At 52.5% G+C, this 17,319-nt stretch overlaps 1 protein-coding gene across 1 annotated transcript in view; it reads left to right on the top strand.

Moving 5' to 3' along the window:
• The window catches only part of LOC122099323 (extensin-like), a 43,470-nt gene extending 31,432 nt beyond the window's left edge, over positions 1–12,038 (top strand). Inside the window, exon 2 of the mRNA XM_042669908.1 lies at positions 11,229–12,038. Within this exon, the coding sequence (XP_042525842.1) occupies positions 11,229–12,038 (810 nt within the window). The remainder of the gene's footprint in view (positions 1–11,228) is intronic.
• The last annotated feature ends 5,281 nt before the right edge of the window (positions 12,039–17,319 follow it).

Raw genomic sequence — 17,319 nt, forward strand, 5'->3', positions numbered from 1 at the left:
GGCCATGGGGGAGCTCTCTGGTGGCTCTGGAAATGTAAAACCACTCCAAACTAAAAAGATGGGTTTGTTTTTTGTCTTTTTTTTTCAGAAAGCGTTGTACACCAGGACTCAGACTGCTGTTTCCTTGAGAGGCAGCCAGTGTCCGGCACCCCTGTGGGACACTGCGCCTCGTGCCAGGCACTGGGCGACTTTGATCCAGGAAGTGATGGATGCCACTTGTGGTTTTCCATCATCCTGCGACCTGTGTCACAGCCAGGATGATGGGGAGGGATGGGGGACAGTGCCACAGAGGCAGAGCCCGGGCTGGAAGGACCAGTGTTGACAATCCGCGGCTCCTGCTCCTGCACATCTGCATCCCAAATCTACACACACCATCTGTGGAGTAGAAGCACATGTGCTTGGGTTTTCTTTACTCTGAATGAGAGCATCTGAGAGAGAGGGAGAGGGTGAGGGAGCTCGCGTGCGCGCGCATGTGAGAGAGACAGACAGACAGACAGACAGAGACAGACAGACAGAGACAGAGAAAACAGCCAGAGAAAGACAAAAAGACAGAGACAAAGATGAAAACAGGGAGAAAAAGAGAGAGAAGCCAGATTATTATTCGTCCAGTAATAAGACCTGAACTCAAGCTGGGCGCCGGTGGCTCATGCCTGTCATCCTAGCTACTCAGGAGGCTGAGATCTGAGGATCATGGTTCAAAGACAGCCCGGGCAGGAAAGTCCATGAGACTCTTATCTCCAGTAAACCGCTAGAAAACTGGAAGTGGCGCTGTGGCTCAAGCAGTAGAGCGCTCGCCTTGAGCTGAAGAGCACATGGACAGCACCCAAGCCCAGAGTTCAAGCTCCATGACCAACCAAAAAAAAAAAAAAAAGACTTGAACTTAGGGCCTAGGCGCTGACCCTAACCATTTTCACTCAAGGTTAGTGCTCTACCACTTGAGCATAGCCCCATTTCCCTCTTTTGGGGAGTTAATGGGAGATAGTCTCACAGACACTCCTGCCTAGGCTGGCTTTGAACCCTGATCCTCACATCTCAGCCCCCTGAGTAACTAGGATTACAGGTGTGAGCCACCAGGTGCCCAGCTCAGATTATTTTCTAAAATAAATAAATAAATAGCCAATCGGGGCTGTAGGTTCAGAAGTGATGACCTAACATAACAATACCTGGATTCCATCCCCAGTACCACAAAAACAACAAGAAAAAAAATCATTAAATATGTACAACTATTATGATCCAATTTTTTTAAAAAAGCAAACAACTGATCACAAAACTCCAAGAGCTTCATTTCTTCCCATCTCCCCTGCAACTTGATCTTTGAAAATTCAAGTGAAAAACAATGATGTATTTTTACAAGTAGCAATTTGCAAAAATAATCCTAATAATAATTAAAGCCGGGCGCTGGTGGCTCACGCCTGTAATCCTAGCTACTCAGGAGGCTGAGATCTGAGGATCGCGGTTCAAAGCCAGCCCGGGCAGGAGAGACCGTGAGACGCCTATCTCCAATAAACCACCAGAAAACCGGAAGTGGCGCTGTAGCTCAAGTGGTAGAGCGCTCGCCTTGAGCTGAAGAGCTGAGTGACAGCGCCCAGGCCCAGAGTTCAAGCCCCACAACCGACAAAAAAAAAAAAAATAATTAAATTAAAAATTCAGAAAAAGCACTCCTCTGATGAAAGGCCTAATGGTGTCTCAAGTTCTCAGCTCACCAATGACAAACAGAAAACAGCCATCAGGCTCTTAGAATTTTACTCAGACACTGCACCTGGCAAGTGGGGACCCTTCAAATACCATCTGAATAAACCCATGCCCAGCCGAGCACTGGTGGCTCACTCCTGTAATCCTAGCTATTCAGGAGGCTGAGATCTGAGGATCGCAGTTCAAAGCCAGTCAGGGCAGGAAAGTCAGGGAGACTCTTATTTCCAATAAACCACCAGGAAACCGGAAGTGGCGCTCACCTTGAGCTGAAGAGCTGAGGGACAGTGCTCAGGCCCAGAGTTCAAGCCCCAGGACCAACCAAAAATAAGAATAAAAAAGAATTAGAGATGCTTACATGAAACAAGAAAAGCTAAAGGATCAAATTCTAAAATCAAGTCCAGCCTTCCTACTAATAAGTCAGTAAATCCCCAGGTCCCCATCTGGTCATTGGTAAAACAAAGATTGGACAAGAGAGGCCCATGGACTTTCCCTGCAAGGCACCCCATCTTCCATGTCTGCAGCTTCGTGGGACATACAAGGTCTGTGCGGCACCCAGAGGACCATTCTTGTCTGCATAAGATGGGCTGAGTGTCACCCAAATGCAGCCTCTAAGGCCCAGAGAGGAAGGAGGATGGAGGAGGATGGATAAGCAGCTTACTCGCAATTTGTCCTATATCAAATGTTCAAATGGTAAGGTTACATCTCCAGAGCGAAGAGCAATGTATCACTAGAATGAGTTTCCACTTGTTATTCTCTCTGGAATCAGGCTGGGAGAATATTTAAAATTAGGTAGGAACCCAGGGTGGTAATCCCAGCACTCAGAAAGTGAAGACAGGATTGTCAAATTTCAGGCCTAAACAACATAGTGAAACCTTTCCTCAAAAACAAAAAAAAGAGCCAGGTACCAGTGTAATCCTAGCTACTCAGGAGGCTGAGATCTAAGGATCACGGTTCAAAGCCAGCCAAGGCAGGAAAGTCCATGAGACTCTTATCTCCAATAAACCACTAGAAAACCAGAAGTGGCGCTGTGGCTCAGGCGGTAGAGCACTCACCTTGAGCTGAAGAGCTCAAAGACAGCACCCAGGCCCAGGGTTCAAGCCCACGACCAACAACAACAAAAAAAAAGGCACCTAATATATGAAATCATAACCCCTTTGTACAAATCCTTAAAAGTAACAATAACAAAGATAAAATAAATAATATATACGCGCATATATATGTATATATATGGGCTGGGAATGTGACTTCGTAGTAGAGTGCTTGCCTAGCATGCATGAAGACCTGGGTTCAGTTCCTTCGTACCACATAAACAGAAAAAGCTGGAAATGGCGCTGTGGCTCAAGTGGTAGAGTGCTAGCCTTGAGTAAAAGAAGCTCAGGGACAGTCCCTAGACCCTGAGTTCAAGCCCCAGGACCAGCCCCCCCCCCCCAAAAAAAAGTTTTTTTAAAGGCTGGCAATGTGGCTCATGCCTATAATTCCAGTTATAAGGAGGCAGAGATTGGGAAGGTTGTGATTTGAGGCCATCCCAGGCAAAAAGTTTGTGAGATCTCCCATGCCCCATTTCAGCTAATAGCTGGGCACAGTGGTGGCACACACCTACCTTTCAGTGCTGTGGGCAACAGAAATAGGAGGATTAGGGTTCCGGCTGATGTGGTAATAAATGCAAGACTATTTGAAAAACTAACTGAAGTCAAAAGGACTGAAGACTTGGCTCTGGTGGTAGAGTATCTGTCCAGCAAATTCAAAGCCCTGAGTTCAAATCCCAGAATCATAAGACCGAACGAGCAAGAAACTCAAAGGAAATGAGAAAGAATAGGTATAATGTTTTCACTGTGTTCCCTTGAGTAGCGCTGTTTCTTAGGGTGAAGGGCTTGGAAGAATGTGTCACCAGGCCTGGGGTATAGCTCAGTGGCAGAGTCCTGAACTTACTGCATGCCTAGAGTCCCACTCTGAAATAGGCCATGGTCAGCTCCCCCAAGGTCACCCAAGGTCACTGTACTGAGCTTATGTCACAGAATACACTGGGGAGGGTAGATGGGTAGGTGGAACACAGGATCCATTTTTTTATGTGTGTGTGCTGGTCCTAGGGCTTGAACTCATGGCTCAAGGCTAGCACTCTACCACTTGAGCCACAGCGTCCTTTCCAGCTTTTTTAGTAGTTAATTGGAGATAAGAACCTCAGACTTTCCTGCCCAGGCTAGCTTTGAACCTCCATCCTCAGATCTCAGTCTTTTTATTTTTTTAAGATTTCTTTTTATTATCTGTTGTTGTTGTTGTTGTTGATCGAACTCAGGGCCTCATGCATGCTAGGCAAGCACTCTCACTAAGCTACCTTCCCAGCCCTAGATCTCAGTCTTCTGAGTAGCTAAGATTACAGATGCGAGGCACCAGCCTCAATTCCTCTTCCTCCCTTTTGACTTTTGTGAATTATGCTGCTGTTTAGGGGGTTTTGTTCTGGGGGGTGGGGCGATCACTGAACAGTATATGAGGTAATCTTTGCGGGGTGATTCTGCCTCTGCTAGTACCCCATGTTACAAAGGGGCTCTGAGCTTCCACACGGGCTCTGCCACTCCAACCCAGTGGTCCCCTGCACATGACCAGAAGTCCTTGGGTCAGCCCAGGAGGGCCGCAGCTTCTGCACCTTCACCATCCATCACCGCTGCAGGAGTCCTGCCAAACGCCGCCCCAGCCCCGCTGCTACCAGAGTTCCCAGGGTGTCCTTGGCTGGAACCCCCTTCGCCAGCTCCCCCGCTGCGCCCCGGCACTTGCCCTGGCTTCCTGGACACCTCTGTTGCTGTCTCCTTTGTGTGAAATGTTCCTTCCTTCCTTCCTCTCTTCAACAAAGGCCTGTTGTGTGCCTATTTTAAGCCTCAGAACTTGTGCCAGGGCCTGGGAGCGCCACGTGAATGGGGTGCTTGTGAGATGCCTTGGGGGAGTAGGGCTGGAAGCCAGGGGCCATTCCAGTGGTCAAAGGTTTGCTGGGCCCGGCTGCTCATCTGGCTCTTGGATCTGGGGCCTCAGGCAGGCCTGGGCATCTCATCGAGTGCCAGGCATAGTGGTGCACACCTGTAATCCCAGCGCTTGGGAAGATGAGGCAGGAGGATGGAGAGCCTGGATTACACAGGGAGACCCTGACTCCAAAAGAGAAAGAGAGAGGAGAGTGGGGGGAAGCATCAGGCCAAACCATTTGTAATAAAAGAGCTTATGATTCTGTGATTGCATTAAAATAGTCGGATACATTTGGGTTTTTAAAAATAGACTTTGTTTTTTTAGAGGAGTTTTAGGTTCCCAGTAAAATTAAGCAGAAGTCTTCCCACACACTCCCTGCCCCTCCTCACTGCCAGGTTCTGCCCTACAAGTCCCTGTCAGAGGGGCCATTGTTACATCATTGTCATCTGGGTGGGGGCCAGAGGTGACACTAAGGCTCATTATAGGCTGAACAAAACCACTGCACAGCCCTAAAAGTCCTGTAACCCAAGCCAGGCAATCGTAGCTTGTTCCTGCAATCCCAGCTACTCAGGAGGCTGAGGATCACAGTTCAAAATCAGCCTGGATAGGAAAGTGTATGAGACTCTTATCTCCAATTAACTACCAAAAAGCCAGAAGTGGAGCTGTTGCTCATGTGGTGAATCACTAGCCTTGAGCAAAAAAGCTGGGGACAGCACCCAGGCCCTGAGTTCAAGCACTAGGCCTGGTACCAAAAAAAGAAGAAGAAAAAAGGAACCATCTAGGCTGATCCATAGATGATGGATATGTAGATAGGCAGATGGAAGGATGGATAGGTAGAAAGTTATAATGGATGGTGGATGGAAGGATATGTGGATGGATAGATGAATGGCTGGATAGATAGATGGATGTGTGTGGATGGATGGAAGGATATGTGGATTGATAGATGGATGGATGGATAGACAGATGATGGATGAATGGGTGATGGATAGATGGATCAATGTGTGGATGGAGAGATGGATGGATGGGTGATGGATAGATAGATGGATGAATGAATGGATATGTAGATGGATAGATGACGGATGGTTGTGTGGATGGATGGATGGATAGATGATGGATGGAATGGATGAATGTGTGGATGGTTGGATGGATGATGGGTGAAGAGTAGATGAATGAATGTGTGGATGGATTGATGGGTGATGGGTAGATGGATGAATGTGTGGATGGATGGATAGGTGGATGAATGGATGGACACCACAGGCATGGTCCATCCACATGCTAGAATACTAGTCACCTATGAACAGGATGAGGCTCTGACCCATGCCACAGTGTGGAGGGACCTGAGGGCACCATGCTCAGTAAGAAAAGTAGACACTAAAGGCACCCACAATGTATGGCCCGAGAACAGGAAGATGCAGAGGCAGGAAGTGGACTTGTGGGGGCCAGGGCCTGGGGAGGAGATGGGGTGAAGGCTCAGGGGAAAGGGATCTAACAGGGTAATATCAAGTTGTAAAATTCAGTTTATAAGCCAGGTCCAGTGGCTCACACCTATAATCCCAGCTATTCAAGGGGGCAGAGATAAGGAGGATAGTGATTTGAGCTAGCGTGAATAAAAAGGTCCCAAGACCCCTTACAACCAGTGAGCTGGACATATTAGTGCATGCCTGACATCCCAGGTACTCCAGACACCATACGTGGGAGAACTGAGGCCTGAAGTCAACCCCAGCAACAATGCAAGACCCTACCTCAAAGACAACTAAAGCAAAAAAGGGCTGGAGATGTGGCTCAAGTAGTAGAACACCTCTCTTGAAAGTGAGAGGCCCTGAATTCTAACCCCACTACTGCCTCCCCCTCAAAATCCATTTATGGAAATGGCTGCATAAGCTTATCAAAACCCCCTAAATTATATGCATAAAACGGCTGAATTTTAAGATATGCAAATTATGCCTCCATCCATTTAAAATTCAAAAGCTGTGTAAGACTTCTCCCTTTGCAGAAATCTCGAGAAGAACCTACAATGGCATATAGAAGCTCTGAGGAGCTGTCACCTACCAGTGGTGTGATGAGACATGAGGGGTCCCCCAGAAACCCAGGGAGAATGGGGTCCATCCCCACAGGAAAAGGGGAGCAAACACGCGGAGGCTGGTGTGTGCCCCCAGACAACTCACCCCAAACCTTAGAGTTTCCCATTTAGACATCACACTTGCTTTTTTCCCCCAGCTCTTAGGGGACAGGGACAGTGGATGGACACTGGGGTTTGAACTCAGGGACTTAAGAAGAATTGCCTGTGACAAACCTCCCAGTGAAGGAAAAGCGAGCTCAGGCATTCACTCACGCTGGGCTGCCTCCAGGACACAAGACAGAAACTCTGTTTCCATCAACCCTGACCGGTGCCATGATGGCCACAGCAATGGTCTTCTCTAGAAAATTCCAAACTCAGAGGCCAATCACAGCCTTTTTGAAAGAAATTACAAACCTACCCAAGGTTCTGGCAGCTCACTCCTGTCATCCTAGCTACTGAGAGGGCTGAGATCTGAGGGTCCAAGTGAGAAGCTAGCCCAGGCAGGAAAGTCCAGACTGGAGAGGTGGCTCAAGTGGTAGAGCTCCAGTCAAGCAAGCAACCTGAGCACACTCAAGGCCCTGAGTTCAAGCCCCAGGGCTAGCACAAAAAGACAAAACAAAACGAATTACAAGCCAGGTGCAGTAGGATCCATCTGTAATCCCAGCACTTAGGAGACTGAGGTAGGAGGATTCAAGGGCAGCTTGGGCTACATTAGAAACAAAACAAAATAAAATAAATATAGTATTTACAATGGTTGGGACGTCGAAGAATGAAGTTTAACTACCATGCACACAGCTTGGGGTTCTATTTCTAACACAAAAGGAAGAAAGGAAGGGAAAGAGAGTTATAAAGGTTTTTTGAGGCAGAGCGCTGGTGGCTCATAGCTACTCAGAAGGCTGAGATCTGAGGATCACAGTTCAAAGCAGGAAAGTCTGTGAGACTCTTATCTCCAATAAACCACTAGAAAACCCAAAGTGGTGCTATGGCTCGAGCGGTACAGCACTGGCCTTGAGCTGAAGAGTGCAGGGGCAGCCCCACAACCAACAACAACAACAAAAAAGTTAAAAATTTAAATTTAATAAACACTATTGCTTGTTAAATGTGTGTGTGTTTGTGTTTGTGTGTGTGTGTGTGTGTGTGTGTGTGTGTGTGTGTGTGTGTGTGTGTGTGTGTGTGTGTGTGTGCCAGTAATGGGTCCTAAACTCAGGGCCTAGACACGATCCCTTAGTTTTTTTGCCCAGGGCTGGTACTCTACCATCTGAGCCACAGCTCCACTTCCAGCTTTTTGCTGGTTATTTGGAGATGAGTCTCAGAATTTCCTGCCTGGGATGGCTTCCACCTGTGATCCTCAGCTCTTGGCCAGCTGAGTAGCTAGGATGACAGGCATGAGCCACCAGCTCCCCTGAAATCAACACCTTTTGGGGGTTCTATTTTTGCTGTATTGGGATGAAAACCCAGGTCCTAAGGAAGTGCTGGCCACTGAGCCACACCTCAGGCCAGTAAATACCATTTAAAAGACCATCTGCTTCCAGCTGCAAATGAGAAAAGCTGCTACAACACCTTGAATAGAAACGCAACTTTTTAAAATGTTACTATGCAGTGCACAAAAAGAAAAAAATCCATTCAGTAAGCACCAAGCCAGTGAGGTGTATGAGTGAAGATAATTCCTGTGTGCTTTTCATTCAAACAACAGGGTCCCACGCTTGACGAAGCATGAAACTCGGACAGAAAATAAGAGCATTACTCAACAGATATCCCCCTGAATGCTGTTCCCTACAAGACCAAGAATCACCCCAGGACCTCAAACGTGCTTCCCACCCCCACCCCCAAGCCCCACTGAAAACCAAAGACAGAAATTGTCCCCATGGCCATTTTTCCATGCCTGATACTGGTCAGTCAAGTCACAAAGGAAAAACAAATCACTCTGTGGAGAATTCTCTAGAAGCAGTGTGATTCCTTTCTCCTCTCCAGGTGAGATTTTTTTTTTTTCTTTTTGTACTGGTCCTGGGGTTTGAACTCAGGGCCTGGGCGCTGTCCCTGAGCTTTTTGGGCTCAAGGCTAGTTCTCTACCATTTGAGCCACACATCCATTTCCAGCTTTTTGGTGGTTCATTGGACATTAGGAGTGTTCTGGACTTTCCTGCCTAAGCTGCTCTGAACTACAATCCTCAAGTATCAGCTTCCTGAGTAGCTGGGATTACAGGTGGGTCCAACCAGCACACAGGTGTGAGCTTGCAATGATTTCTTACGGCGTTGGCTCTAAATCGGAATAATCAAGCACCCTTATCTCAAATAGACAAGTTGTTTCTTCACCACTGGATGTGGGATCCAGACATATTCTTCCTATTTAGTGTTCCCTTCACTTTCACTCATATGTTTATTTTCTATGTGCCTGGTGAGTGCTAGGCAAATGCTCTTTTATTTTTTTTTTATTTTTATTTTTTTGTCAGTTCTGGGGCTTGAACTCTGGACCTGGGCTCTGTCCCTGAGCCTGTCTATGCTTAAAGGTAGCGCTCTATCACTTGAGCCACAGCACCACTTCCAGCCTTTCCTATTTATGTGGCACTGAGGAATCGAACCCAGGGCTTCATGCATCTAGGCAAGCACTCTTCCACTAAGCCACATTCCCAGCCCTAATTTATTTTTGTTGGCCGTGGGGCTTGAACTCAGGGCCTGGGCACGGTCCCTGAGCTTTTCTGCTCAAGGCTAGCCTTTTATCACCCTGAGTCACAACTCCACTTCTGGTTTTCTGGTGGTTAACTAGAGATAAGACTTGCACAGACTTTCCTGCCCGGGCTGGCTTTGAACCTTGATCCTCAGATCTCAGCCTCCTGGGTAGCCAAGATTGTTAGTGTGAGTCACCAGCACCTGGCCTCTCTTTTTTAATAATATGAAAATGTTTGCATGCTTGCCTGTCTGCCTTCATTCCTTCTCCCTCTCTCCTTTCCTTTTGTCCCTTATTTGCAAATTCATTTTTGAAACTCCTGGGGTTCTTCTTCCATGTACCAATATGGTAGTGCAGGCCTCGAGCTGCAATTCTTTTCTCTCTTCTATGACAACCCTGTCATCCCCTCCATCTCCTCCCAGCCCCCCAAGAAAATCCTTAATTTAGAACACTGTGTTCAAAGCTTCAAGCATGCTGCCAGCCTAGGGGAGGGGGCCCTGGCACATGGGGGGGGGCGCGTGGGGAGGGGGCGCATGCGCAGGGGTGTCCCAACCAGGTATACCATTGTCTTTCTCACGCCCTCAAGATGGGGGAGGAGGGAAGAGCACAGAAGTGAGACCAGCTAAAGGCAAACTCTGAACACAGGTCCATCCATCTCCCAGCGCTGGGACATAATCTTGCAGGGTCCTGGCTACACCAGGACACGCGCACGGACGCATGGACACACGCATGCGCATGGCACAAGACCAGCTTGTGAACTTGGCCTTGGCGGTTTGATACCTAGCAACACCATCACAGCCTCTCAGCAAGTCACCAGCCAATCTCCAGCTGTCCCCCTTCACCCCAGGGGAAGAAATGCCACCCACATCCTTTGGCATCATTCCCCCCCCCCAAACTCCCAAGGTCATCCCTAAAAGATTCAAGCCCTGCCATGAGCCTCTATGCACCCCAGCGTGGCTCCATGGGCCCCTCCATCCTAGAAAGAGACCTTGGGGTGTTGATGCACCCTTCTTCCAGGGAGCTTCACCCCATCTCAATCTGAACCCCAGGTGATTAGTGCTCCCTCCTCACCAGGGCCTGGAGAGATTAGTCTCCAAATCTTTAGGGGAAAACCCATCCCAGCCCCTCCCAATTCTCCTAAGTGGTCACCTCCATCCAGTAGGGCACCTGGCCTAGGCCATCTCAGCCTCTGCCCCCCACCCACCTCCTCCCAGGACCCCAGACAGGGACCAGCCCCCCCCTCCCCCCCACACTCCTCCAGATCAAGCCTGGCCCTCACCCCCACGTAGAACCTCTCTGTTCCTCAAGCTCTGTCCTAACTTCGCTGGACCTTTCCAGAAAACCCTATCCAGGAGCCCTCCCATTCCTCTCTAACTGGGACTCAAGTATGTTCCTCACCCCCTGCCTGGCTCCCCCCAACTTCTAACAGCTTCTGCTGCACAAACCCTACTTCAGACTCCAGCCCCAATTCTCCCCAGCTAATCTGCACCCCAACTCCTGCCTCCCCTTGTTCACCTGAACCTCAACTCCAGCTCCTCCTCTGGACCCCAATTCCAGACCCTTGGCTAACCCGGACCCCGACTCCAGCCCCCCTCGATAACCCGGACCCCGACTCCAGCCTCAGCCCCCGACTCCGGCCCCCCTCACTAACCCGGACCCCGACTCCAGCCTCAGCCCCCGACTCCGGCCCCCCTCACTAACCCGGACCCCGACTCCGGCCCCCCGGACCCTGACACCGGCCCCCCTCACTAACCCGGACCCCGACTCCTGGCCCCCCTCACTAACCCGGACCCCGACTCCGGCCCCCCTCACTAACCCGGACCCCGACTCCGGCCCCCCTCACTAACCCGGACCCCGACTCCAGCCTCAGCCCCCGACTCCGGCCCCCCTCACTAACCCGGACCCCGACTCAGGCCCCCCGGACCCTGACTCCGGCCCCCGGACCCCCGACTCCGGTCCCCGGACCCCCGACTCCGGCCCCCGGCCCCCGACTCCGGCCCCCGGACCCCGACTCCGGCCCCCGGACCCCGACTCCGGCCCCCGGACCCCCGACTCCGGCCCCCGGACCCCGACTCCGGCCCCCGGACCCCGACTCCGGCCCCCGGACCCCCGACTCCGGCCCCCGGCCCCCGACTCCGGCCCCCGGACCCCGACTCCGGCCCCCGGACCCCGACTCCGGCCCCCGGACCCCCGACTCCGGCCCCCGGACCCCGACTCCGGCCCCCCGACTCTGACCCCCGAACTCCGACTCCAGCCCCCCCGGACCCCCGACTGCAACTCGCTCTCCTCAGCCAGCTTCGACCCCACCAACCGCGCTCCTTCCCGAGAGAACCCCGCGCCCCAACTCCAGCCCCAGCCTCCGTCCGCCGGCGCCGAGCCCCAGGCCGGCGGCGGAGCCCCGACGGCGCGGGCGACCTTACCTGCGCTCGGCCGCGGCCGCCTCAGTCCCGCCGCGCAGCCGAACCCGCCGCCCCGGCCCGCCGGCGCTCTCCCCTCCGCAGGGCGGGGCCTGCTGCCGGGGGCGGAACCCAAGGGTCCCGCAATGACCAATCACAAGCCACGACTGCAGAGGCCGGAGCCGGGGGCGGGGCGCGGAGCCGGCAGCGGGGTAGGCTGCGCGGAGGAGAGAGGGGCGGGGCTTCGGGCCCGGCCAGAGTCGAGGGCGGAGCTGTGAGTGACAGTGCGGCTGGCCACCCGCGAGCGGGAAAGGCGCGGGTGGGCGGGATATGCTAATACTGGCGTTCCGTGGTGGACTTGGCGGTGGCCCGGGTGAGGCTTTCCGGAGGTGATTGCGTGACGTCGAGGAGGCGCTAGTCAGCCTCGAGTTCGAATCCCGGGCAGGGGCACAGCTTCCAATTCCTGAATCCTAGCTCTGAGCGTTTTCTTGAGTGGAGAGAATGCCAATAACAAATGATTTCATGAGTGCTGCTTAGGCTCCCCCTCGTGGAACTTCTGGGAATAAGGCCTGGATATGAAATTATTATAACTATATTAACTCACTGTTTAAAAAGTGGTAATGGGGTTAGAACTTGATCCTGGCCCTAGCTAGGCGAGCATTCCACCACTCGAGCCACTCCTCGGCTCTTACTTGCTTTATTTTCCGAGTTGGGTCTCACCTTCTCATCCAGAGCCAGCCTGGACCTGTCTTCCTCCCTGTACCTCCTAGCTGGGATGAAAGGCACACATCACCATGTCCACCTTATTGATTGAAATGGGATCTCACTATTTCCCTCCCTCCCCCCCCCCCCCAACCTACATCCGCCAGATCTCCAACTCCTGAGTAGTCAGGATGACAGGCATGCGCTACCATGCCTGGCCTTGGCACCTGCATTTTTAACCAGTCCTGCTGTGCGTGTCTCTGCAAGCAGTGTGCAGTCCTGAACAGAGTCTTAGCTAGGAAGGAGAAAGCAGCCATCATAGTCAGGTGACTAACATTGGTCCAACACTGGTGTTCTGTGATCCCAAGCTAACAGGCTCCCCAAGGCACCTGTCACCCCGGAAGGAGCCTCTCTTTCCTTCTGCTAGCCCCCAGCTGTCTCTGACTCTGGGAATAGGGAAAATGAGGCCCCTGGGTGTGGGTGTTTCCCTCCCTGTCTGTCTGTTCCCCTGGCTAGCCTCTGCCCCCAGCCTACATCCCTCATGAGAAGTCTAAACAAAGATGGCAGACTACCAGTGAAATGGGATCCAAAAGTCTACCATTTTTTCAATTCCTTGTTAATGAGCCAAGCATGGTGGTTATGCTGTCTTTCCAGTCCTCAAGTTCTAGGCCAGCCTGGCCTACCACACAGAGATGCTGGCTCAGAAAAAGAAGAAAAAATGAATCCGAATGTTTCCCCCAAAGAAAGTTTGATCTCCAGGTGTTCTTGAAAAATCAGAATACCCAGAATTTTCCTGAAGTTACCGGATGTAGTGACTGAGAACACATCACTGAGGTGAGGCTGAAGCCAGCACAGGCTGGGTGGAGGGGACGAGGACATCTGATCCAGACCCTGAATTTGGGGTATTTGGGGGGGGGGGGGGGTAGGTACAAACACTGAGGCTTAAACTCAGAGGCTAGGCCCTGTCTCTGAGCTAGCTCAAGACTGGCGCTCAATCACTTGAGCCACAGCTCCACTTCTGGCTCTGTGTGTGTGTGTGTGTGTGTTCACTCAAGGCTGGTGCTCTACCACTTGAGCCACAACTCCACTACTGGATTTTTGCAGACTAACTGGAGATTAATTGGACAGACTTGCCTTGTCAAAATTGGCTTCTAACTTCAATCCTCAGAACTCAGCCTCCTAAAAAGCTAGGATTACAAGCATGAGGTACTGGCGCCTGGCGCCGGCTACTATTTTTAAATGATATTATTTTTAGCTTGAGATCAGGACACAGTCATGCAGAATTAATAGAGAGGAAGCTTGTGTTTGCTCCCTCAGTTCCGGGCTATGAGGACCTCTGTCCCATACAATGTCAGCCAGGACACCCACCTTGCTATAACACGTCTCTACCACCAGGAGGATCCCTCCAGCCTTTGTGGTCATGCCCCCTTCCCAGCAGACCTGGCCAATCAGGGTCTCCATATGTGTCATTCCTGAATGCTATTATAGGCAGTCAGGCCTAGTGGCACCTGCCTGTAATCCCAGAACTCCACAGGGGAGCGGTGATGGGAGCAGAGGGGATGGGCGGAGGACCCCATCTCCAAAGAAAAGATCAATGGTTACAAAGGATGTCAGCTTTGTCTATTGGCTTATATATTTCCAGTTCATATCATTACCTGGAGATGGTGCTAAAGTTGTGGCTTCTATCAACATTTTGCTTCTTTGTTCATGTCAGGATTGAACCCAGAGCCTTTTTGTATGCACTCTACCGCTGAGCTATGTACCCAGACTTCTCCTTTTTTTTTTTGGTCGGTCGTAGGGCTTGAACTCTGGGCCTGGGCGCTGTCCCTGCGCTCTTCAGCTCAAGGTGAGCGCTCTACCACTTGAGCCACAGCGCCACTTCCGGTTTTCTAGTGGTTTATTGGAGATAAGAGTCTCACGGACTTTTCTGCCTGGGCTGGCTTTGAACCGCGATCCTCAGATCTCAACCTCCTGAGTAGCTAGGATTACAGGCGTGAGCCACCGGCACCCGGCTCAGACTTCTCCTTTTGATTGCCTTAATTCCATGATGTGAATAGACCAGTTTGTTTAAACATCCACCTATGTAATGAAGACCAACTTCGTTGTTTCCAGTTTGGGCTTTTACAAACAAATCTGTGTGAACCAAAGCCTTTGTTGCTCTGGCTTTGGACAGTGATCCTCCACCTCCCACATGACTGAGACCACCACACTGTGGTGTCGCCATGCCCAGCCTGTTTATACTATAGATGTTTACTAACTTTTGCCTGGGATGGCTTTAACTACATTGTTATCTCCAGCTCCCAAATAGCCGGGATTACAGGGGTGTGTACCATCATGCCTGGATCACTTCATTTTTTTCTCCTAGTCCTGGGGCTTAAACTCTGGCCCGGATGCTATCCCTAGGCTCCTTTTGCTCAAGGCTAGTGCTCTACCACATGAACCACAGCGCCACTGTGGTTGGTTGGAGGTTAAGCGTCTCACAGACTTTCCTGCCCAGGCTGGTTTTGAACCACGATCCTCAGATCTCAGCCTCCTGAGTAGCTAGGATGACAGGTGGGAGCCACTGGTGGTCAGCATCCTTTGCCCCTTAAATTCAGTGGAACACCTGCCTTCTTCTCCACTCTCTTCCTCCCTCCTCCTCCCCCCTTCCCTTCCTTCCCCCTCCTTTCCTTCCCCTCCTTCCCCGTGCTCCACATCCACTCCCCTCCCCCCTCACTCCCGCCATCCTTTGCAGGACTAGCACCACCCTCTCCCCAAAGAAGGATCGGGACACTGCTGGGGAAGGCAGGATCCACATCTTTATTGCAGGAAGACTATGTCTAGAGCGAATGCTACACGGACCCCACAGCAGGGTTGGGGGGCTCCCACATGCGGGGTGGGGAAAAGTGGGACAGGGGTCACCACAAGTGTGGCCTGGCAGGGTCCCCAGCACCAGGGATGTCCAGGTGTCACGGCCAGCAGCCGGGGCAGGCTCCGGGCCCTCCTCACACCGCCCTCCCCGCCCCCACCAGGGTCGGGCAGGCTGGAACAGGGGAGACCCTGGGGAGGCCAGGGGTTCCCCCTCTCCCGGGAGATTGTGCTACCAGGGTGTGTCCCTGAGTCAGGGCTGCAGCCCCTGTCCAGCCAGGAGCCACTTGGGGGCAGTGGGTTTGTGGGGGGGAGGGGTCACCAGCTGCTGGGTCCTCCAGATTGGCTAAAAGACAAGGGGGTCAGCTACACTCAGAGACAGTGCCCCACCTCCATGAGACCAGGACATGCACAAAATGCACACAGGCATGCGCACACACAGCCTCTTCACCCTCCAGAACATGGACATCCGCCCTTGTAAGGGTCCTTTCTCTCTCTCTTGCCATGTTTCCAGCTCCACTATGGAGAAGTCCCCGTGGCCAGAAACCACAGGAGGCCCCAAGGCCACAGGCAGCCGGCAAGGGGCTGAGGTCTTCCGTGTGGCATCCACAAGGCACAGTAGCTGGCGCTGGAAGCAGATTCCCCACTGTTGCTTCTCCAGGGGAAGACCCCAGCCCAGCCAGCACTGTGATCACAGCCTACAAGAGTCCAGATCAGGGCCCACCTCGGCCTCTGGCCTCCCCAGAACCTCCAAGATAATACACCTACAGGGTGTCGTACCAGTGCTACACTGGCAATCACTCCTTACGCAGCACTAGCTGACTGATACAGATTTTGAGCCATGAGTTAGCGGGTCCCAGCCTGGAATGGGCACAGAGTCACAGAGCTACAGTTCAGACACATCTGGCCCTGCTGATCGCCAGCAATACAAGCCGCCACGCTCCCCACCAGGACTTAATGCCCTACGTCCTCCTTCTGTCCAGACTGGCATAAAAACCTAACATCTGCGGACAGACAGACAGACATACGCACCCACGCACACCAAGTCATGCCTCGCTCACACCCACGTTCGCACACCCTCTGGGCTCATGGGTGTGCCCGGTCCCCCAAATTTCACTGCTACAGGTACTCAAGCCTGGGACAGTCTGTCTCCGGGGCCTGCTAGTGCCCACTCCCATCCCTGCCCCCCCAATGCATGTTTGCTTTACGTATGGCCAGGCCCTGCACCCCGCCCCCCTGACCAAGCACCCTGAGGTCCCCACCGAGGGGTTTGGCGATGACTTGCTGTCAGGCCAGTGTCTCTGTCTCCACAGAGGGGCGATCCTGGGTGGAAAGGGTGCCGGGGGTCCGTGGAGGGTTGTCCCCCACTCTTGCCTCCTTGGGGGAGCCAACCCGGCCAGTCCCAGGCTCCTGTGGTGGCTGTGCGCTGGCCGGGGCTGGGATGGATGGCTGGCCCAGGCTGCTGCAGGCCCTTGGTTATTGCCTGGTGGCCTGAGGCCCATCCCATGGGGCTCCTCCACCCCGAGTGTGCAGATGAGGTGAAAGGGGTGCTCTGGGACCTGGGGTGGGGGGAGCGCAGGTCAGAGGTCACAAAGGATGAGGGATGGGTGGATGTGTGTCCCAGAGTGAAGAGAAGACAGGAAGAAGAGACTTTGAGGTCGCTGTGCATTTCACCTCCCCCAGCCCCCCAAGGTCACAGTGATCCAATGCGGTGGAGGGGCAGATGGATGGCAGGGGTGGGGGGCAGAGACTGAGCTGAAGGAAGGCCTGCCTGTCTAGTCCCAGCTTCTTTGGATGGCTCTCCGTTTCATTTCCTATCTGCAGGCAAAGGGGCCTAGGCCTACCTCCAGCACTCAGGGGTGGGGTACAGACAGAACAGGGGGTGACAGAAAGGGGTGGGAGGGAACAGACGGGTGTCCTAGTGAGGAGGAGGCAGATGGGGGCCCCATCCCTGCCCCAGGCCAGCTAGGGTGTGGGACAAGGAAGGAGGGAAGGAAGAGGAATAGGAAG

The sequence above is a fragment of the Dipodomys spectabilis genome, unplaced genomic scaffold (genome assembly GCF_019054845.1).
Source record: "Dipodomys spectabilis isolate Male_0828 unplaced genomic scaffold, ASM1905484v1 ptg000511l, whole genome shotgun sequence".
NCBI lineage: Eukaryota > Metazoa > Chordata > Mammalia > Rodentia > Heteromyidae > Dipodomys > Dipodomys spectabilis.